The 22,542-nt window shown below is 38.4% G+C and overlaps 2 protein-coding genes across 7 annotated transcripts; one reads left to right on the forward strand and one right to left on the reverse strand.

Annotated features, from left to right (window-relative positions):
* Nucleotides 1-32: 32 nt before the first annotated feature.
* On the forward strand, nt 33-15,138 carry Drat (Death resistor Adh domain containing target). 4 transcript variants are annotated; one of them, XM_070673633.1, is made up of 5 exons: nt 33-111; nt 395-888; nt 11,057-11,600; nt 11,779-11,960; nt 12,301-15,138. In XM_070673633.1, exons 3-5 carry the CDS (start codon nt 11,064-11,066, stop codon nt 12,734-12,736), a joined length of 1,155 nt encoding a protein of 384 aa, XP_070529734.1. In that variant the 5' UTR covers nt 33-111; nt 395-888; nt 11,057-11,063; the 3' UTR covers nt 12,737-15,138. The 4 variants fall into 4 exon arrangements, with proteins under 4 accessions (XP_070529734.1, XP_070529735.1, XP_070529732.1 ...); XM_070673634.1 differs by lacking the exon at nt 33-111 and adding an exon at nt 151-321; XM_070673631.1 differs by lacking the exons at nt 33-111; nt 395-888 and adding an exon at nt 9,620-10,006.
* Nucleotides 15,139-15,641: 503 nt separating this feature from the next.
* On the reverse strand, nt 15,642-22,177 carry LOC139112549 (rho guanine nucleotide exchange factor 38). Of its 3 annotated transcripts, none has more exons than XM_070673622.1 (10): nt 22,008-22,177; nt 21,673-21,901; nt 21,390-21,567; nt 21,132-21,250; nt 19,553-21,025; nt 19,301-19,450; nt 18,443-19,063; nt 18,164-18,346; nt 17,480-18,085; nt 15,642-17,406 (listed from the first exon to the last, which is right to left on the reverse strand). In XM_070673622.1, the coding sequence occupies exons 2-10, from the start codon at nt 21,760-21,762 to the stop codon at nt 17,212-17,214; spliced, it is 3,615 nt and encodes a 1,204-aa protein (XP_070529723.1). In that variant the 5' UTR covers nt 21,763-21,901; nt 22,008-22,177; the 3' UTR covers nt 15,642-17,211. The 3 variants fall into 3 exon arrangements, with proteins under 3 accessions (XP_070529723.1, XP_070529722.1, XP_070529724.1); XM_070673621.1 differs by having other exon boundaries at nt 21,673-21,907; XM_070673623.1 differs by lacking the exons at nt 21,390-21,567; nt 21,673-21,901; nt 22,008-22,177 and having other exon boundaries at nt 21,095-21,196.
* Nucleotides 22,178-22,542: the final 365 nt, after the last annotated feature.

Raw genomic sequence — 22,542 nt, forward strand, 5'->3', positions numbered from 1 at the left:
CCGTTAAGAGCAGTACGTCTACTTCAACAAGATGGCATCTCACGCGTCTAAAATGTGCCAGGAAGTAGCTTGATTTTTGCGAAGTTTATATGTGACAAGTTTGAAACATAGGTGATAAATTACACATAGGTGATAAATTTTAGAAAAATAACCCAACTTATTATCGAGTCAACTACAATGTTATATTAAACAGTTTTGAAAACAAAATAATTCTTGACATCGTGTCTCCGACACAGACTCTCCCGAACATAACCACAGAAAATAACATTTCGTGGCGTTGCAAATTACAGCTCGTAGTTGGAAAAATGAAACAGACAGCAGGTCCTGTCATTTGTCACTCTATGAATTCGTAATTTATCAAATCAATTACTCTCTATGGTTTTCAATTCAACAGGAACAGCTCGAACGCGTTCCAATGCTTTTATTGAGAAGACGAGACTGCGGATTGCTAAAAGGGTTCGCAGATAACACGTTGATCCAGCTTGAAAAGAAGACCTCCCGTCACCTATATTCACCGTTGAAAGTACAAGTAGTCGCAAGGAAGGAGAATCTGGCATTCAAAGGCCGTAGACCTCGAACGATGCGAGCGATCGATGATGCATCCCTTCCATGAACCTATCTGCGTTCCAACATCGGTTTTGCAGAGCCGACTTTTCGGAGTCGGCGCGATGCCGCGGTTCCCTTGAAGCGCCCTCGTCGTCGGGTGGACCCTCCTTCATCAAGCCCATCAGAATCTCGCAAAGCTTCGTTCCGACAAGTCGACGCGCCACTCGGCAACTTTCACGAAGAAAAGTGAGCTCCAACGTCGAATTCGACGCGCGCCCGGTCGCTTCCAAAAATCGTCGCCTGGATCACCGGCTCGTTTTTCCAACGCGGTCGATCTTCAAGGTAAGAGTGACTCTGACCTTGACTAGCCCGTTCTTTCTCACAGCCGCCTCCGACAAAATTCCCAGCTCGTCGAGATCCCTCCTCCCCGTGGACGACGGTTAAGAAATAGATATAAAAACATTGCAGTTTCCAACTGTTATTGTAGATAGATAGAGGATCTCTGAAACCTTTTATTTACTTGGCAATGTTTTCGACGGGGTTGTATCAAATAAGATACATACAACTCGTTTATATCAAATCGTGTCAAGGAATCGAGGTGGTTTCTATGGCTCTTAACAAATCCAAAATGCATTTCGTTTCCCCCGTAAGTATTCCTCGTGCGACGAACTTGACAATGACGTCCGGATGTAACGTAACTTCCTAATCAACCCTGCTTTTACCCATTATTAGTAGAATTTTTCCGGTGCATTTTACATTTTACATTAAACAGTCGAAGAAAATTCTTTACCGCATTTTATTTTTCTCTCTACTCTAAATCAGTTTGACGGAGCCGTGTCAAAGCGAATGACATTATACTATATCGAAAAGTCGATATATGTATTATTAATTAATATTTTTAACCGGGTTACGGAATAATTTTATAATAAATTTAATAAGCTTCCTTCGGTCATCTCGCGATACGATACGCGATAACTCTAGCTTACGGTAGAATTAATTAAGAATTTGTCATTGAAATCGTGGTTTTGCTCGGCTGCGGCGTTTTCTCGCATTTCGGATATCGGATCCTTAACAGTTTAATCCTTGTGTTTACGGATCCTCCCAATATATCGTGGGGATAAGCTCCCGCAGCCAATTCAGGAGAGTTTTGCCGTTAGCATAAATTATTATATACTTGATTAAAGAGATGCCAAGAGTGTGCCGCATTCGCAATGCCGAACACCTGTCGAACAGCTGATCGTTAGATCAGCACCTACGTGTGCGTGCGGTTAGGTGTGTTAAGTTCCCCTTGCGCCACTTGCCAATCGACGTCGTAAACGCCCTGACGGTCTAAACCACGCGACGATTCCATTATTTTTGCAAGGGTTTTCTCTACGATGTGAAATTCATTTTCCGTACGAAGCAACAGTTTTCATGCTCTCGATATTTAGGCCATTCGTCCGCGCATGTGTAGCGTGTAAACAAAGACCGAGCTCCCGGCATGCGCATTCAATCTCGAGGTGGCTTGTCTTCACGAAGAAAACGGCCCGATTGACGTGACTGACCATCGATTTAGCAAAATGTGCCCTTGAATTGCATCATGACATTTCCACTGGCCGTGTCGGGCCAGTTTACTTTGTGAATCGCGAAGAAGCATTAATTTTTCATATAAATTGCTTATACATAGGTATATTTTGCATTCCGTGCGCGTAGAAATATTCGTGTACGAAGTAGGCCTTTGGGTTTCGAATTAAATTTTTATCAATAATATCTCGCTCTTGTAACGCGAGATCAATATACGTATACGGAAAACAATATGCCGCGATATGTGCAGAAACGAAACGCATTGCGTCGAACTAACATTTTAATACTTCAATTGGACGTAACCGGTACAAGGTTCAAAGGAAATCGTTTAACGAGCTCGAAATCATTTATTACGGTTAAACTCGCACGTTACGTCACTTAATTGCTCCCGGTCTCCTAACAGAACTGTTGTTTCAAGATGAGAAATATTCCCGCTGTTCGTAATTGCTTCATAAGTCAGCTGATTAATCGTTTAATCGATTGTTATTGACGGAAATTCCACAAGTATAACCGATTCGGCGATCACGTAAAGAGGTTTTAGTCGTGCACGACACAGCTGTTATCGATCTCCTCCTGTTCTCCAACAAATGTCAATGATGAATACTTTTAAGTTCCGTATCGCGCAAAAGAAGCCTCTCAAAAGAATCATCTTTTTTTTTTTTTTCCTACATATCCCGATCAAGTGGAATTGTTAATTATACCACTGCATATATGTGAATCGTATTTTTTATTTTTGTGGTAAAAAAAATGCGTGCTCAACGTTTGGTACGTTGAAACAAAATGCTAGGATCTGAAATATATAATAGGTACGCGTGATTTTAAATATAAATAAAAGGACGAAAAAGATAATTGAAGGTGTAAAACAAAACAGCGAGCGAAATAAATACCTGAGGAAAGTATACAGCGCGAGTTTCTAACGCGAGCTTGAGACTTTCTCGTGTTGCGGAAGGTCAACAACCTGTGAAGACAGCAAAGACGGACGGCGAAGGTGAAGCGTACGATTGCTTTCTTACGAGGAAGTCAGTTGGACGTGATCCCAAGTTCTTTTGTCCTTTTCGCCCCACATAGAAAGTACACGCCAATTAATAATACATTTATTAAAAGGTACGCGAACAAAAGACTTTGTGGATTTGGAAAAGCACTTTCGATAAAAATGCAGGGCGTCGTGTAAAGATTAAAAAAAAAAAAAAAAAAAATATATATCTGTTGTTATCGTTGGAGAACACGACGATAAAATGCATAAACGATGCTATTCTTAGAAGTGTCTATTACAACGATCATTATTATAAAGAGCTACAAGTGACGAGATAAAGACCTCGGGCGAGGGCATGCTGCGCGCGAGAATCGCGGCTGATAAAACTTATCTGAAAGTACAAAACAACCGCTTTCGAACGTAGTCTTTTTTTTTTTCTTCTTACGAGAGGCTAATAATGATTAATTAAACAGACCAACCGACTCGGAGTAATTGATAATCGATTCTTGTCACATCGTCGCGGGATGGTTTGCATCAAAAAAAAAAAAAAAAAAAAAAAAAATTGAGACAAGCGGCAGCAACGTAAGAGAAGACATTCGATAGTGTTGCAACTCGATCGTGCCGTTCACCTTGCTACTCAACCAAACGCCTTCGAATACAGCTAACCTGATTCGAATGACCGATCGTGTGCCGATCACACGTTAACAATGTAAACGACCCTCGAGTTCCTTACGAACGAAACGTGCCTGTCGTCGAAAACAAGTCGTCGTCGTCGTCGGTCTGCCCATTCCAGCCTGAAATCGCCTGCAAAATTGTCTATATGTATACTATTTGCTGACGCGTACTAAACTTGAGCCAAATTTTGTTTGTCGATGTCCGCGACAAGGGCCTCCCAGCCTAAAAACGCAAGGAGAACCATGAGAATTATTCTATGCCAGCCAATTATTAATTTGAAATATGAAAGTAAAGATAATTATAATTTGCAAAGAATTAAAATATTAAAGTTTATCGCGTAATGTCAGAACGTGATACGTCACGTCGAAATTACGCGAAACATAACATTTGGGGCCAACAATTAATTTAGCACGCCACTTTGAGATTACTTATTTATAGCTGTTTACAAGTAACGCTATTCTTACGCGTGTACGATTATCGTTCCCACTTATCTTCTAAAATAGAGAGGTTTCTGACCTCGTATTTTGAACTTAAGCAAGCGTTTGCCAATTAATATTCCTATCGTAAATATCACGCGATTTCCGAGCGTAATAAATAGGTCAGAAAAATAGGCGGTTTATCAATTTACGCGTTATTGCGAGAGAAAAAAAAAAATCTGGTATTTTTAAATTTTAATGGCGATGACTCGACCAGGTATTTGAAGGAAGCTTGATACCTTGGCAATTGCTTTGTACGCGAAATTGCAAAATGACACGTAAGCAATTGAGCGTAAAAAGCTTGGCGTTTCCTTTTGAAAATATGTCAATCGCGGCGTTTTAATACGTGTCAACGTTCTCGAAGTAAATGTATCGTCCAAGCGAAGCCTACGACCTACAATTAGAACACATCTACGTCTATCAAACGTCCTACTGTGCGCTCAAACACAGACGCTTATTCGTTTAAGGTTTTAAGCCTTTAATCTCATTCCCAGGAAATTTTTTTTTCTTTTTCTCTCTTTTCAACTTGAATCAACATCATTCTTTATCGGCATCTTCGCTAAACGTGCGTTTCTTTTCATAGCTTGAATCAATAAGAAGTGGCTAAAAAAGTGGAATTAATATTTAATGAAAGTAATTTAGACCCGCTGAAAAATCATAGCGGCCGCGGAATTGAACGGTCTCAAAACTGACATATGTAACAATAAGTTGAAACGTCGAAAGAAAGGAAGAACGCTCGCTTTTCGGGTTTCGATCGATGATGCGTCGGATGAGTAATGCAGCGCGTTCGTTCTTCTGATCGGGAACGCGTCAGCAGCGCGCGCGCGAGGGAGTTAAAAATGCCCCGGAACACCGCCGGGCATTATACACTCGGCTCGGGAGGCTGACATGAGAGGCGGCGGTGTTCCATGCGGATCGGCACGGCTGAGCACGCGGATGCCTGCTGATGTGCACGTGATTCCGGCGTGCCACAGTTCCGCGGCATCGACCGACTTCCCCTACCACGTAATTCACCGATACCGCCGCACACATCTTACCGGCTTGGTGCCCGACACCTGCGTCGCGTCGCGTCGCGTCGCGTCGCGTCTCTGCGACGGCCGACGGATTCACGAGAGAGTTTCAAGCCGACTCTTCTGAAAACCTTTGATCAAATCATTAACTGAGTGCGAGTCTTCATCGAATCGAATGATTCGAGTTTCCTCGGTTGTTTCTTTTAACCGATTAACTCGATACGTGCTTATCGCTGCAAAAAAGCTTAAAGAATATATCTAAACATGAATGTTCGCAGCCGCGATTACTTTGAAACATATGATATCTATGACGGTATGAAAAGGGGTCGCGGGTCCTCGAGAGATTACGAGGCGGCTTTTTTTTGCACGTGTAAGAACACGATGTCAGCAGATTAAACAATACTTGTGCTTCGACTTGTAACGTTGCGTAATTGTCAACAGGAATGTAGCGAAGAAAATGGTATTTGTCTTAATATCAACTGTACAATTGGCTGTCTTTTCATTATAAGGCCTGTTGTTTGCCTGATGTTTTAGAAATTGCTAGCGTTGTTCCCGTTCGAATATCCGTGCTCAATGTCCGTGGTATTTTTCTAATTTCTACAAACTTGATAAATTTTATATCAAGTACATTACGTTTACGACTCGCTATTACTTTTTTTTTTCTTTTTTTTTTCTACTCAGTTTGCGTGTACAAACCAGCTCGTTTTGTTATTCACGTCGAGCTTAATAAAATTGCCTGCAATTATCTAAGCGCGGACGTTCTTTATCAAAGGGTCACTTTATCACAGATATTTTTCACTAAAGTGGGTCAAGTGGTATAAGATCTTCCAAGGCTACATCTACCTAGCCGCCGTTAATAGAAAGCGTTGCAAAGGAGATTAGGAAAAGTGCAGCTTGTAATGCCTTGCGCTATGTCGCGAAACATAAGTATCAATTTCTAACAAGTTGACACCCTCCCGCGAACAAGCGAGACTGTGTAGGAAAAATAATCTGCACCTCCGTTATTAAGAAAAAATCAATCCCTAACGATTCTTTGGATTCTCGACTTTGCCGGTTGTCATTTTTAGCAGAAATAGTTAAACGATTACGTCGTTAAATGTTGTTTTCGCAACAGCAGGCGCATTTATTTGAAAACAAGTATTAACTACAATATAATATTTACGCGTAGGTGCAAAAAAAATTCTTGAAATAGTTGACGATAAATGCTGTGACGTGAATGCATCCCCCGGCGATAAATATATATAATTAAGTACGTTTTAATTGAGGAAAATGTTCCGATATACACGACAACTGCCCCGCGTTCAGGAGGAAAAGCTGATGCTCGTTCTTTTTTTTTCCAAATGTAGACTTGTAATTCACAAAGAAGTAAATTTGGGTGTAACAACCCTGGAATGTAATCAAACCCCCTTACAATTAACGATTTCCAATTTAGAACCTCGGAAAGAATCAATCTCTATCGTCAGAAAAGTTTCCAAGTCGAGATCTTTCTTAAATCAAAGGTTTGGAGACCTTTCGTAGGTTCAAGCAGGGATATCTCCGCGTCGTTTATCGTGATCGTTTCAACGATATTGTTTTTGTAATAAATCATCTCGTGTCAGTTTGAGAGAGAAAAAAACACAGGATGACGCAAAGCTTAGAAAAGTCAACAGAATAATTATCATTGAAAAACAGAACTTAAGCCTGCCTTGTGAGTAATGAGTAACGCACGTATCTATTTCGATCACTTGTTTACAGGTGGATTTCTGCGGCGCAAACTGGTACCTAATAAAATGCGAATCAGCTTCCATTTAACAGCAAACGCGGAAAATCGAGCTGCGAATAGGTTTTTCTCAATTGAGAATAATATACAAATTAATTTGAATTGGCTAAATGTTGTCTTAACTTGACTTGACTTGACTTGACTTGACTTGACTTGACTTGACTCAACTTAACGGTTGTAGTTAAGATACGGTGACTATGGAAATAGATAAAAACTCTTTTGACGGGCATATTAATCCGTTATCAGAGTGCATTTTGTTAGGAAATTCATTCTTATCTCGAAAAGAGCTGTCGACCTTTTACACCCGTATTTGTGACAATTAATAAATTTGTATATCTTTTTAATTACACTCGATAACATTGATTTTATTTTATCTCGGCAGAGAATTTAATCCCTTTAAGAAAAATGTATATCTTTGAATTTGTTGCGTTATAGCGATAAAAAAAATATTAATTTTTTTGCACAATAGGAAAGGAAATAATAGCGCTCTATGAATCATCGAAAAAACTTTTGCACGTAAATCATTTGACGAATAGGTGAGAAAAAATGGTCACGTTGAGTGATGACGTAAAAAAGTCTTTGAAATAACTTGCATTAGGTCGCAAATCGAGTTTTTACGAAAAAAGGATAATACAACTTTTCCATACAATTTATTAAATTTTACCTGAAACTAATAGAATACGGTAATTAAAATTATTTTATACCGATATATCTTTGTTGTTAATCTAAATTACACGCAAAAATACTTGTATTAAAGTTTCAGCCGGTTATCTCGAAATGATAAGATGATCTGAATCAATATTTTTGATATTCGAGGGATATCTTTATCACGTTTCATATTGCAGAGAAACCCAACAACTGTTTGGACTTCTCTCGTGTTTATATACGATCGTTTCCAGATTTTCTTCACGATGTCAAATAATACTCGCGAAGCAATCGCTAATTTGGAACTTTTATCACGAGCCTACGAACACGCCTCCACCAAAACTGATTGCGATAAATATTCCCTCTTTAATTACGATTGAGGCCAAACCAATGATTCGATTATTCCACATGGTTTGTACAACGCGATACATATTTTTAATGCCAATATTCTTTTAGAGCAACGCAAATTTATATCTTTATTACAATACAGTCGTTACGATAATCTCCATTTTCTTAATTCAATAAACAATATTAAATGTATATGTATATAAGATGTATAAAAAAATTACATCAAAATATGGCATAAAATACGTTTCGCTGGTCACCACGTAACCGCGGTGTTATCACGAATGTCCCAGCCTTGATACACATTTATTCGAAGAACGTGTTGAAGCATGCATTTCCGGAATATCAGATAAATTTAATGTACATTGTGCAAAACGACAACTTAACGCTGTACAATATATGTCTTAAAAACTAGATAAAAAGACCCGAGGCAGTCGATATATCAAAACTCGCGCTCCTCTACAAAGCCAAAATCTTTAGTAAAGATAAAATTTAACTGATGCAATTGACTTTAATGATTGCAATTACCACCCCTTGACAATAGCGGAAACAAATGTTATCTATTATCAAGGATGGCAAGTGCAATCGTCAAAGTTAATTGCATCAGTCAAGTTTATGCGGCATGCACGGATTCAAAATAAATTTTATCTATTGTCAAGGATGGCAAGTGCAATCGTCAAAGTTAATTACGTCAGTCAAGTTTATGTAGGGCATCTTTATCACTTTTCCACGTGAAATGCTCAGGTAAGGATATTTCTTTACGTGCAAAAGCATTATTACGTACGTACGTACAATGAGACAACATTATTTTCAACATTAGGGTTGAAAGCAATTACCCTCAAATAAGATATCTGGCAGCTAATTAATAATTTTATAAACAGTTAACCACTAATGAGTAACCGTTAACTACTAATAGAGCATTAATATAGATATACCGAGCAACAAACAAACACGCGTGATTCACGCGGTGCTCGTAACATGCATATTCAACGGAATTTATTAATAAGAAAAGACTTTCAAGTCAAGTTTTAAGTTTTACAAAAAAAAAATCTACCTAAAAGATGACAGAAAAATATAATATTATGTTTAATTACACATTTTTCTAATTAAATGTATAAATAATAAGAAAAGAATCTTTCCCAAATATAGATTGAAAGATCTTTTTCTTTCTCAGCCAATAAATTCTAGTACAAGTCTAATACGGTAATAGAGAAAAAGTAAATCTTTTATTTCTCATTTACTCGTAATTAAATCTAATTAACAAATTGAATTTAAATACAATACTTTTACGACAGTTAGTTATAATCGTAAAAGCGTAATATTCAACGAATCAAAAGTCGTGGGAATGAAATACTTACATGGCAAAAATCAGCTGGAAATCGACAAAAAAAGAAAAAGAAAAAGACAAATAAATAAATAAATAAATAAGATAGAAGCCCGTTCGACGATTACTTAATCATTATCGAATGCTATTATCGAGTACCTACACAGCGCAACGATACTTGACGTCGCACGCGCGATTCCCAGCTGCTGTTCCTCGCGCACTCTAAGCCTTGGTAGTCTCCGCGAGGTGCGTCGACGGGAAAAACAGAGTCGTTGCACGTGGTCGGCGAGTGACCGCGTGTCTTTCATCCTTCCCCGCGTTGTCTTTTCCTACCATCTCGTCGTCACAAATGCGCTGGCCTGCATACGGGCCTATAAAAGCGAACGCGCGCCAACAGAACGGCTTAGTACGTTTCAGCCTCTCGCGTCACCTTAGAATCGAGAGTTTTTTCTTTTCTTCGTTACGTCGCCGCTCCAGTTTCTCCTCCCTTGAGTTCTTTTCCCCGCAGTATCATTAGGACCGTTGAAACAGTGTTGCGTTCAACAATTGCGTCGTCGGCGTTTTTCAGTGAAGACAAAGTTTTCAAATCTTTTATGAGTGAATCTGAACAGTAGTCACAATTTAATCGGTTATGCCGGTGGAATTGGAACCAATGGCTCCTATCGCTCACAAAACCATCTCCCACAGCGGGTAGGCAATTACGGAATTTTTTTTCTTTTTTATTTCCTTTTAAATGTCAATGACTCTTATCGTAATTGTATCCAACATAGGCACGCAAGGACTTGGATATTCTTGAAAAATACTGCTTAAAACGTCGAAATTCTAGTTTCCTATATAAGTAGCTCGCGATTAGGAATAACAATAATGATTAATAAAAAAAAAATTAGAAACGGTGTTTCCGCAAATGCAGCAGCTTATTTCCTTAATAAAAATATATATTGTATATGTATATTTCTAATATCCAAGATATATCTCGCTTGTATTGTATTAAGCTTGGATTTGTTGCATGCCATTTCACATTAAATTGGCGTTTGGTCAAACGAAACGTTGTTCAATTTTCAAGTTTCTTTTACGCTATTGTTCATCTTATGTATGACAATTTTTACGCTTTTGGTGCATGACGTGTCTCTCAAACTTATTTACATTCAGTTAACGTCAATAAAGTGTGATTATCACGCGTGTATCACGTGCTTCCTTCGTTCGTTGCACAACGTGTCTCAAGGTATTCGATCGGAAATTATTCCAACAGCTGATCGGCAAGTCCGACGGGTTTTTCTTTGTGCCGGCAATGTGCTGGCTTCCGTCAGGCCGCTTTGGTATCAGACCGTTCCTCGAGTGATTGCACAAACGAGAAAGTGCGTAATACCGCGGATTAATTAAATGCAAATTAATTCTCTTTATCTGGCCGTTAGAAGAAACGATTTCGAAAAGTAGTTGGACACCCTCGAGCGTTGTATCTCTTTTTTTATATTATTATTAATTTTGTAAAAATTATTTTCAAACACCAATACCCAGATATTGAGAAGAAAGAAAAATATGGTTACCGTAACCTAGTATTATATTTTTACTATCTATACATTTACTATAAAAGCTATAATAAATCCAACACGCGAGATAATAAGTAGCACAGAATGAATGCACGTTTTCCAAGCGCGATCCGTAATTAAGATATATAAAAAATAATATACCATATAAAAGAGAAATGCGGGAGATTCATGCCAGCTTGGTCTTGCTTTGCAGGGAGAAAATGAATAAACTGTGCCGCCAGCTGTCAATTGAGAGCCCGAGTGTCACCGGACGGGACTGCGTCTTCAGCTTCGACGTGCCCGTGCCGGACGTGCCGGCGCACGGTGCCCGCATCCGGGTGATGTGCGCTGGGGCCTGTTACCATCCTCGACGTTCACCAAGCCTGACGAGCTTGACCTCGGTCTCGAGCGGGAGCAGTCTCGCTGCCGACATCTCCGTGGAGAGCGACTATCCGGCGGTTTCCCTGCCGCACCACGGGGTCCGGGACGCCGCCTTGTTTCCCGGTTACGAGGTGGCTGGCGTGATTGAATCATTCGGCACCGAAGTGCCCGAGGACCGCGAGCTCGCTGTGGGCGACCGTGTCATTCTCTATCCCTACGACGGCATCCCCAATGGCTACGTCGAGTACCTGGTGGTGCACGATCTCAAGTATCTAATCAAGCTGCCGGACAACATGTCGCTCAGCGTAGGGGCGATGCTCCCAGCCGGAGCCTTGTTAGCTATGAACACCGTTTTCTCTGCACACGAGCACGTCCAGGTACATAAGTCGTCGTTAGTAAAGTTAGGACGCAGCCGAGATTAATAAACGTATATGCGATAGTTGTTAGACTAAACTATTGTAGACAACAAAAAAGAAGAAAAGAAAAGATTGTCGAATTTTAGAATGCGACGATGATATAGTTCTTTTCTCGTTAATGGGTAATAAAATGTTACAGGCATTACTGAAGGAAAGAGATGAAAACAGCGTGTGCAAGATTCTAGTAGTTGGTACAGGCGGACTTGCTTTGTGGGCTCTGAGAATCGCTTCGTATTACTTCAGTAACATGAGGGACAAAGTCACCACTACGATAGCCACTCTTAAAGACGACGGTCTTCTTATAGCTCAGGAATTCGAGCGGTAAATTCTTCATTTAATTACTTGGTCAAGTTCAAACACGTGCAGCTGAAAAATATAATTTATTAGTTATAGCTTTGACATATCGTCATACTCTAGGTACGATAATAAATGAACTCGAATGGGCCGACGAAAAAAGTACGAGGATTTTGCTGAACGGAAACGCATAAATTTATTTTTGCGCAAAAAATTATTATATAATTTTCCTTTTTCTTATTAGTTAAAAAAAAATATTACGTAGATGAAAACAAAATTAGAGATTTACTTAAAAATATGCTCAATCGGAATGCTCGTATTCATCGAACGGTCCATTTGCTATTTGGTACGATTAATTCAGCAACAGTTGGCACGTGGGTTACAGAGTGAACGTGGTGCAGTGGAATGAAGATCTGTACGAGAAGCAGCTGATAGAGCGCACAATGGACGCCTGCGGCGGCCAGGTCGACGTGGTGATTGACTTTGGTACAACTTCACGCAACCTCCATCGTAGCATGCAGTGTCTGAGCAAAGGCGGCGTAGTCTTCGTCATCAAAGAAGTCGCTGATCGATTGCTGCCCAAGTTTAGCCGACGAGCAGAAGAGCGGCAGCAGTCCATCAAAGCGGTAGAGCCCGGCACTCTGGAACAGCTGCAGGAGTTGGTGCAGCTGGTCGCTTCCGGCGACATCGAACCACCTCCGCACACCGTCTACCCCGCCGAGGAAGCTTTGGACGTCGTCCAGAAGCTCTGCCATTCAGAGATTCAGGGTCGCGCGATCCTCCGCTTTTATCCCGCGGACTAGAAAACTTCCCTTTGAAATTTTGCCGCGATCGCGGATCAGGCAACAGATTCGATGACGACCACCACCGAATAATCAGAATCCGGCCCGGATGATGAGGACTGTTCGGTTACTATGCGTTTCGAGTATCAAGTCGAGGCGAACTAGGGAATGCGGAAGTAATTGTTTCACCCTGACAGGCCGAGTTTAGATAAGGCGTTAATGTGCCCGAAGAGTGATTACTTGACAATTGCAGGAATGACGTTCGTAATAACAAAGTGATATTTAAATTTGAGCAAATTTAACCGAGGATCTCACGCAACTTGACGATACTTTCATTAAGATTATGAACGATGAGAGATAATTAATGAAAGAATGACATTGATTTATTGCCGATTGAACATTGATTCATTAGCATAAACATTTTCATTATAAGAGCTCGTAAGTTTTTTTTTTTTCCGATAAACTTTTCGATTGTCTGTTAATGCTTGGAAAGATGTAATTTTTAAAAGAAAATTTGTATATTTTTGACAAGAAAAATTTTCGTTTTAAATATTTATCGTTAAAATGATACAAAAGCGAAACAATTTTTACTTATTATTTAATATATTATTTGATTAGTTTTTTTTTTTTTTTTTTTTTTTTGAGACAACGAGCAGAGTCACAAATGAATAATAAGCATACGAAATAAATTGAGATTACGACTCGGATAGCGATATAAATGACACAAAGTTGTTGCTCTGAAAAAAAAGCATTTTGTTATATCAAACATGTAAAGGTTTCTTCCTCCTTTTGATGTTTAAAGGTGGTATGTATACGTAGCGAACGAACAGCGAACGCAAACATTCACAAATGAAACAATTGCTACAAAAATAACAGACCAACAACACACATCACCGATTAATGTTCGTGGTCGCTAATTCGTTTGCCAAGTGTATACACTTCCTAAGTGTGTATGTACACATTTTTACATTTTATATTTCTTGACACAAAGCAAAGGTTGGCGTTAACATTATAATACGCGGGTGCGTGTTTGTGCAATTAAACGCACTAAAAGAATTACAAGCAGTTGCACAATGTACGACATATTGCGCATTCCTTAAAATACACATGTATAAAACTTTGGCGTTGTCATTATCAAAGAGCGCCTAATTAGGTGATTGCGACTTCCATCGATGTGTGTTGATAGTTGATATTTTCTTTGTCAATAGAAATTAATGAATATCGGCAGCTGCATCGTCGTGCTAACTGTACTGTCTGAGGTTTAAATGTAACCGTATCAAACATAAAATATTGTTGCAACGTTAGGATGTTGGGATCATAATGTGCTGCAACATTCTGTGTTTACTAAGACTAGTACTTAAAATTATTTGTACCTAAACTCTTAGGAAGATCATAGTACAATGGCTCAAAGTGATTGTAATATTATTTTAATTACGGCTACATTACAGTTAATAGTGGCTGGGTGAAGTTGCTGATATTCATGGCATCAATACGAACGGCAAAGAATTAAAGCTAACATTTTTTCTAGGAACGAACGAAGGAATATCGAAGGTTTTTTTAACTGTTTCGCTGATGTTGCGAATTACATGTTCTGAAAAAAGTCTATACTCGGATACTTCGAGTTTTTATCTTCCTCGTTCAATTTCGTTAAATGTATAAAATACTGTTGAACAGCCGCGTTGTATGCGTATGTATAAACGACGAGAGTAGACTGGTTTGTTATAACAAATTCGATGTAAATCGAGTATTTTAAGATTCGGACGTATATTTAAATTGATTGCGTGATGAAATCCGATGATTGAATTGTTAACGATCTTGTTGAGAGCACGTTTCGCTCGAGCGATATTCTTTGTGAGATTGGCAACGTGCACGATTTATTTTAATTACTGAAAAGTTTTTTTGTTTCCGACGAATTAACGTCACTCGTAATTATCCGAAATATTCTGAGTGTATAATTGTTACAAGCGTTCCTCGATAATTGAAGAGCACCGATGATAATACCGCTGATCGCAGTACAAAAGATACGCTGCGGAACCCGAGATAAGTCCGATATTCACGAGCACACTTCAATGCATCCTGCAATACTGCAGCGCAGGATCAAACGTGTATATTCAAAATGTCAATTGAGAAATAATAATTGACTACTTGTACGAGCGCCCTAGAATAAGTTCTCCGTTAAGATATATATATAAGGATACCGAGTTGTAGGAGGTATCTGTCCTACCTGTAAAGTGAGACGTCGCCGCCGGCACAGCGAGGTAATACCAAAGCGATCACGAACATGTCTACTAACTAGGATTGAGAAAAATGTGATAGAAAGTAAGATCATTCTACCGACGGGCCTAGGTTGTACGTTGTGTAATTCAAAAGTGATTGAAACAAGTTCCTTCGTTAGTAAGCAAATAAATACATTTTTATCAGTATATCGCGATATATATATATATATATATATATATATATATATATATATATATATATATATGTACTTCATTCGAGTCTTTTTAATACGTTTTATAGATCATAGACATCCAAGCAATAAGTCGAACGCGTTAACGCTCTACTTTATGTTTTTCCAATTAAGCTTGATTGAGATCTAAGCTAAACCGTCGCTATGTCGCTAATACGCCACTTTACGGGACTGGACAAAGAATTGCGTGAGGAGCATGCTACTTCTTAAGTGAGAATTCTATCTGCTACTTGTATTTAAACAAGTAAAGCTGTGCACGAGTTACGTCTCGATTTAAACGATGTTGAGGTCGAGCGAGTGGTCGCACGCCGACCTTTTCGTCGTATCTGCCGACGCCCCATAAACCTATAATATTATTTAATATCTTAGGTATGTTCTTCAAATATTAAATATATTAAATATATATTTAACATTCTAAAGATACGTCTAAGATATTAAAAAATATATATATATTTTACGTTTATAGAGCGCTTTCGCGAAGCCGAGGCGCGATGTCGCGGATCTGAGTCTTATCGTTAACCGGCACAATAAAAGCATAATACTTTGTTAAGCGTGTAAGCTCGCGCGGAATATCGTCGTTTATCGTTAGATCAGTATTCACCTTTTGCTTAGCGTAAGTTAAACTAAGTCCGTTCGCGTGAGCTTGCGTCATGACGAGTCGCGAGTCGCTGTACCTCAAAAAGACTGTTTTGTTTATTTTAAATGGTATATCAGCGTATACCTTCTTTTATTACTTTTTATTGTACGTACACACGAGTTTAAACGATAGCTTAGCCCGTGGCATGCGCATTGCATAACGTTATTGATCTACTGTCGATTGTAACAGTAAACACATTACATTTACGGTGATAATATAGTGAAAATGTTTTATTTTTCTTTTTCCAAATAATGTCTATATTTGATTTTTCTCAATTTCTCCCTCCGGGGAGGGTTGAGTCCGCTCAACCCAAATTATAATCTATACCAAATATTTCCAATTTCTTGTATACGTTTACTCAAAGTAACGAAAACTGTAAACACATGTATAGTAATAAAAATGATTATTAGAAAGAGAAGTCAAGTAATATCCGGTGCATTAATTCGTTATCGATAAATAAGATGATATTTATTGTAATGTAATGAACCGCGAGATCTTGTCATTTCCTCGTTCTTTCACTTGCACGCAAATTTAATAAAAATAATTTTTTTTTTTTTTTATATCTTTTAAAACTCTGTATGCTTCCGGCAAAGTCGTAATAACCAGAGAAAAATAACAGTTAAGATCGATTTTTTTTTGCAATCTATGCAATATCCTTTTCATCATTTTTATAAATATCTTTTTCAGAGGTATTAACATTTAAAATATACATTTTTCAAAAAAAAAAAACGTAACAGTATATACAAATGTACATAAAAAATCGCATGTAGTGTAATCAATATATGTTTAAGTATTACAGATTAAAAAGTTATCACAAATGTATGTATATATAATCGAGGCTTGCACTATTTTCTCTAAAATTATTGAAACGCAATTATATAGGCAAAAACATACGTGCAAATTTGTATACTATAATATTCAATAATATCAATTACTAATACCACGTATTGATCCACTATTAAAAACAATGATTCAATTATATAAAAAATATGTTGCTTCTAATAAGGCGCTTTTTGTACAAATCTCTATTACATTTGATACATTTATACGTGCATAATTCATTCAATAATGCAGGACGCATGTATAAATCTTAAAGAATATATAAATCAAACACATGTATACTACCTAAATACTAACAAAAGTTTGAAAAAATTATTTTCAAGTATTGGTAAATATATAACAATACTGGTGCCCAAAAATATGTTTTACATGAAATAATTGTAGCAGAATTCCAATAGTGATATATCGCTCCTAGTAAAGATTTTTATCAATAATTAATAATTATTAATTATTGATACTGCATTTGAGTTAAGAAACAATAATTATCGCGATTTCAGTGTAAAGCTGTAATGCTATAAATGTATAATTTGTATTTAAACGCAAGTTATATCGTTACGACTTTGGTTTAATGGGCGAGCTTAAATAATCCCGCGGGACGTAACCTTGATTACCTTCACGGTTCTCCACGAGCCACCATTCTTCATTCCCTTTCTCGTCGTGAGGTTTGAGAAGTCTTAGAGCTTGGCCGTAAGTAATGGGCAATGTACCTTGCATGTTTCCATCAAACTCATACATTGCGTAGTAAAACTAAAAATTGAATCGAGTTAATAGAAAAATATTGAAGCATAATATTGTCGTAACATAACAAAAAGACACCAACTTCATTAGGTACATTCTGATACATCTGAACTTTCGGCGTTTCAGGAACGTTGGTATAATTGTGGTCCACTTTAGTTTCTTGATCTAATAAAAGTAAATCCTGCAGATGTGACAAAGATTGCTTCTTGATTTCTTTTTCTGGAGAATCCAACGACATTAGATTCGGAGGGCTGGTACTTTTTCTCCCAGGAGCGGCGACATTCGACGCAGTTGAATCACGATGGATGATCTGATTCTGTCGCTGAACCGGTCTCAGTTTTTGAGACGGTAAAAATCCCTGAGTGACTCCATTATCAACATACCATCTTGTTATATCTCCCATTGGATCTTGTTTTTTTATGACTCCGACCAACGTACCTCTCGTAGCATCCATATCCAAGACAGACGTACTTACAATATCGTCGACTGCCACGTACAATTTGTCCGCCGTGTATTTATCTCTGAGCACAGATCTCTGTTCTTCAGTCTGTTTACACAATTGCGATTGGCTCTCGTCCACTCGATTATTCGTGCCGGCAAATGTAAAGCGTGTCATTTGATTCCATATTAAATTATGATTTACGAGAAATGATTCGAGCACGTCCTGCGATGACAGATGTGGTGATGTCTAAAAAAAAGACATTATCTTTAGTTTGTTCTCGAATTATATATCTGATTAAAGATTAATTAAGTTCCATCCAAATACCTCGCAAAGAGTTAAATATTGTTTTGTAATTCTTCCGCTTAATAATTTTCGAGCTCCAGCGAAAGCATTTATGCAGTTAACTAAAATATTTGTCGCCGCGTCCAACAATATAGGCAATTCTTCCAGTAATTGCTGATTCAAAGCTTCATAATTACTCTTGGCAGTAAATAATTCTTCTTGTACCTAAAACAACGTATAATGATATAGAAAAAAAAAAAGTAATTGTAAGAGAAACATGCTCGCAACAAAAAAAAAAAAACAAGGCAACAAGACAATTACAATTTTTGATTCTTTATATTTCTCACTCTTTGAAATGGCAGCATCGTAATCTAGTAATTTGTCGTGTCTCTTCGATACTAATACCGCCGGCCCTTCCAATAGCGTCGTCAAGGAATGTAATGGTGCGCTAACTCTTTTTTCAATGCACGACTTAAAATCCCGCATATATTGCGACCAAATTGTGGATCTTATATCTTGCAACTTTTTCACCTCCCCGGTCGGATTTTCCTGATAGTAATGAACGAGCATTTCGACTATTGCCTCACCGGACATGGCTTCATCGTTCAGATATATGATGCACTGTTCAACATCTTTCACTAATTGCCATGTACATTTTTCGATTGACCGAAACTGCTTCTCGAGCTCTTCGAATTCGATGTCACTCGCGACGTTCGTCAATCCCAGACTCGCCGATAATCGCGTGCTTAATCTCATTGACATCTTCGCCACCGAGTGCATATTTAATTTTGACATTTTACTAATTAGGGTATTATCGTTATCTAAATACTTGGACACAATATCTTTCCTTCGCTTATATTCATTGATGTAACTGGCCACACTTGTCATAACTTCCCACGCTTCCAATATAGCTGCTTTGTCGGGATGATTGTCTTCTGTGCACTAAAAATTATTTTCCATGCAGGAAAATATTACAATGCGATATAATTTTGAATACACACATGCGTATAAATATTTATCTGAAAAGTAATCTAAATTCAATTTCGCAAATGTTGCTAAAGTCGATATGTACCAATTCATGTGCACTTAATTAAAATATATATTTTAGAATTGGACTTTTGCTATCTTCTAAATAAATTGTCCACACAATTCTGTTATGTAATTAATGTTATTACTTACCTTTATTAATTCATACAATATTAGCGGATACTTCAAAATTCTCTGAACCGGCTTGATTAAAATAGAACTCATGTCAAAGCAAGCAATCTGACGACGTAATGTCTCAATGCCCTTATTAAATACTTTCATTATCTCTTCATTATTTTCATACTGAAATACAAATGAACAAAATTTGATTACGTGACTTGAAATTATTTTACAACTTTCGTCACAAGTTCTATTAAAAATTTTTGCTACGTGTATATAAAATACCTTTTTTAACAAAGCTAATGCAGCTTCGTGATTTCCACAATACTTTACGTAGACGTTCTTCATTTTCTCCGCCATTTTTACAAAGCAAGGCCCAACTGTTTGTAAGCTCTCGTCGCAGCCTTTCATAGTTCTTAAAATCATATCCAACAACTCTTCAGCAACGTGAATAACTTCCAAAATATTTCCAAATAATGTAGCGACGTCGATACCCTTCGATTCGAGGAAATTCGGATTGTGCAAGTTAAACGTTTCGTACGTTAATTTTAGATCGCGAACATATTCTTTTTCCGTCATAACTAATTCCGATATTACATTCTGTCGTTGATCCGCATGCTTTTGCTTCATGTTTGCAGTACTGTCGACCGTGCATTTATTTTCGCACGCTTCATTTCTTTGAGCAAATACCTGACCGTTTGCAACAGTTTCTTTTTGTAACGGTACTCTACCTGGAGTTGGAGCTGGTGGTGCTGGCCTGTGCGGTTGCGACAGTCTTTTCGGATTTTGTTCCTCGCTTACAACAGGGTTCGCCTCTTTATGCCTAATCATCACAAAATCTTCAAAGTCTTCTAAATTCGACTCTTGCAAACTGTCTAGAGAATGCTTGAACACCGAGCTCAGATATTCTCGAGGGCACAAACCAACCAAGCCACTCTGACTTTTTACCTTCACCCAATCTTCATTAGTCATCTCTATCACGGTGACGTTCTCGCCCTCGTGGACATTTAAATCACCGTCCATTTGCGCGTCAAAAGTATATAGTACTTTTACAGTAACGCCGGGCTCCAGAGCATCCTTTTTTGCAGGAATTACTTCAGATTGGGCCTGGGGTCGATTCGCTTCTACACAATCGACTATGATATTGACGTAAGACGACGGAAAAATCCCTTTAATACCGTCAATTGTACCTTCTATCCACTCGGAATCAATGTGTCTAGTGAGATGTACCACTTCGTCTGCTCCAAAGCTTAACTCGTTCGGAAACTGTGCGTTAAATGGGTATAACGTTACAGCGTACGGTTTAACATCGACCGAATTGACATGATTACTATACCGCATGGGTTCCGTATTATTGGTTACTGTCAACACCTCTGGGAATAAATCAAAATAGTTTGGCGCAGGTTCGTCTGTCGGCATGTTTAAGTTTGCATAAGAATGCATAGATGTTTCACCAAAATCTTTATAGATTATGCCATCGTCAACCGGGAGGGATGCAAGATTGCTCTGAGTAGTAAACGTCATTTCTCTTTGATCAACTTGATCTTGCTCCATATCTATATAAGATATAAATCCTTCAGGGAATATGCCTTCTCTACCATCTTCTGTGACTCCACGACACCAACCGTCGTCTAAGATCTCTGTTACAACAACTATATCTCCTGCAATTAGATCCAACTCTTCGTCAAGCTGTGCCTTTAATGTCGTTTTCACTTTGGCTTTTTTTCTAATTGATTTTGCTCTTTTTTTGATTGTTTTCTATAAAAAAAAAATATATATATATACATATATATATATTGTATTTTGTAAAAAATTATACAGAATTACCATAATCCAGTATTCCATTAGAAAGTTAATGTTCTACCTTTATTAACATTGTATCCAGTTCCCAAGTATGCGTCATTGGAAACATTCCATTTCTAGAGCTTGTTCTACCCATGCACCATCCTGATCCTACATCCCTTGTGCCAATTATGAGTTCTCCTAACGAGATAATATTTACTTCAATTATTATTAATTTTTATAATATTAAAACTTAAAAAATCATAGTTACACCCTTTATACTTATAAAAATAATTTCACTTTTCTAAAAAAATTTCTAACACGATGACGATAATCATACCTTCTGCAAAAGCTAAATCTCCAGCTTCCTGTCCTGGAAAGCTAGCTATTGAAATAAACAGTCTTTCTGTTTCGTTCAAGTGAGGAATTTCCACTTTGTGAAGATGGCTTAAGGGAAACTTGCCAACCTTGTCTTGAGATTGACCATGGCACCAGTGTTTATCCACAATTTCATACACCTGAAATAGGATAACAGAGTAACAAATCTAATCACTCTCAGCTGTTTACAATGTTTACACCTGAATCGCTCGTTAGGTTAGGCGTCAAAAAGAAATCGCGAATACCAGAAAGTAATGGCCCTTGGAGAGACTGAGCTCTCCGTCGACGGTGGTAAAGAAGTCATGAAGCACCCTCGCTAGCGTCCCCGGCTCCATTTCCTCTGCGTCGCGCTTGCATCCGTTGAACTCGCGATACTGTGACGCGCGAACGCAGCTGTAATCACTGCGCGGAGGTAAAGAGCTTGAAGGACTTTGACAGCCGATACCGCTTCGATAACTACTGCTCGTCACGTGGCTGCCACTCGATAACAAAAAGCAAAGTGCATGTTTTAAAATACCTAATGTTATTAAAATGTACCCTAACAATCGAGTAAATAATATTTCTCAATTATTATAATTACAATACGAGGCCGCGCCATTTGCACCAGCGTGTATCGAGACATTTAAGTATCGCGAATTGTGAGTATGTTATGGGTGCTTTTCAGCAATGTGCACAGGCGACATTGTGTGACACACAGATACCCTGTGTCGATACTGCAACTGTGAGGAGTGTGAAGCACCCTATATCAGAGAGCCGAACTCGGAATCGCGGCTTCCACGTGTACAAATACATAGAGGCTCGTTCGTGTGAAGCCAGCGTTTCGGCTGCCGTCGGATAGGAGAAAAGGCCAGAGCTATACACTGTCTGTCCTACTCTTTCGCGGCGTCGCCGGCAATTGCAGCTTCTCGGTAACATTCAACGACAAGTCAGACATTATTAAATTATAAAATATTTATTTTACTGTTAAGTTTTATATGTCTGCTCTCATGTTATAACTCGGCGATGTTACCGAGAAGCTGCAATTGCCGGCGACGCCGCGAAAGAGTAGGACAGACAGTGTATAGCTCTGGCCTTTTCTCCTATCCGACGGCAGCCGAAACGCTGGCTTCACACGG

Source organism: Cardiocondyla obscurior, linkage group LG29 (genome assembly GCF_019399895.1).
Source record: "Cardiocondyla obscurior isolate alpha-2009 linkage group LG29, Cobs3.1, whole genome shotgun sequence".
Taxonomy (NCBI): Eukaryota; Metazoa; Arthropoda; class Insecta; order Hymenoptera; family Formicidae; genus Cardiocondyla; species Cardiocondyla obscurior.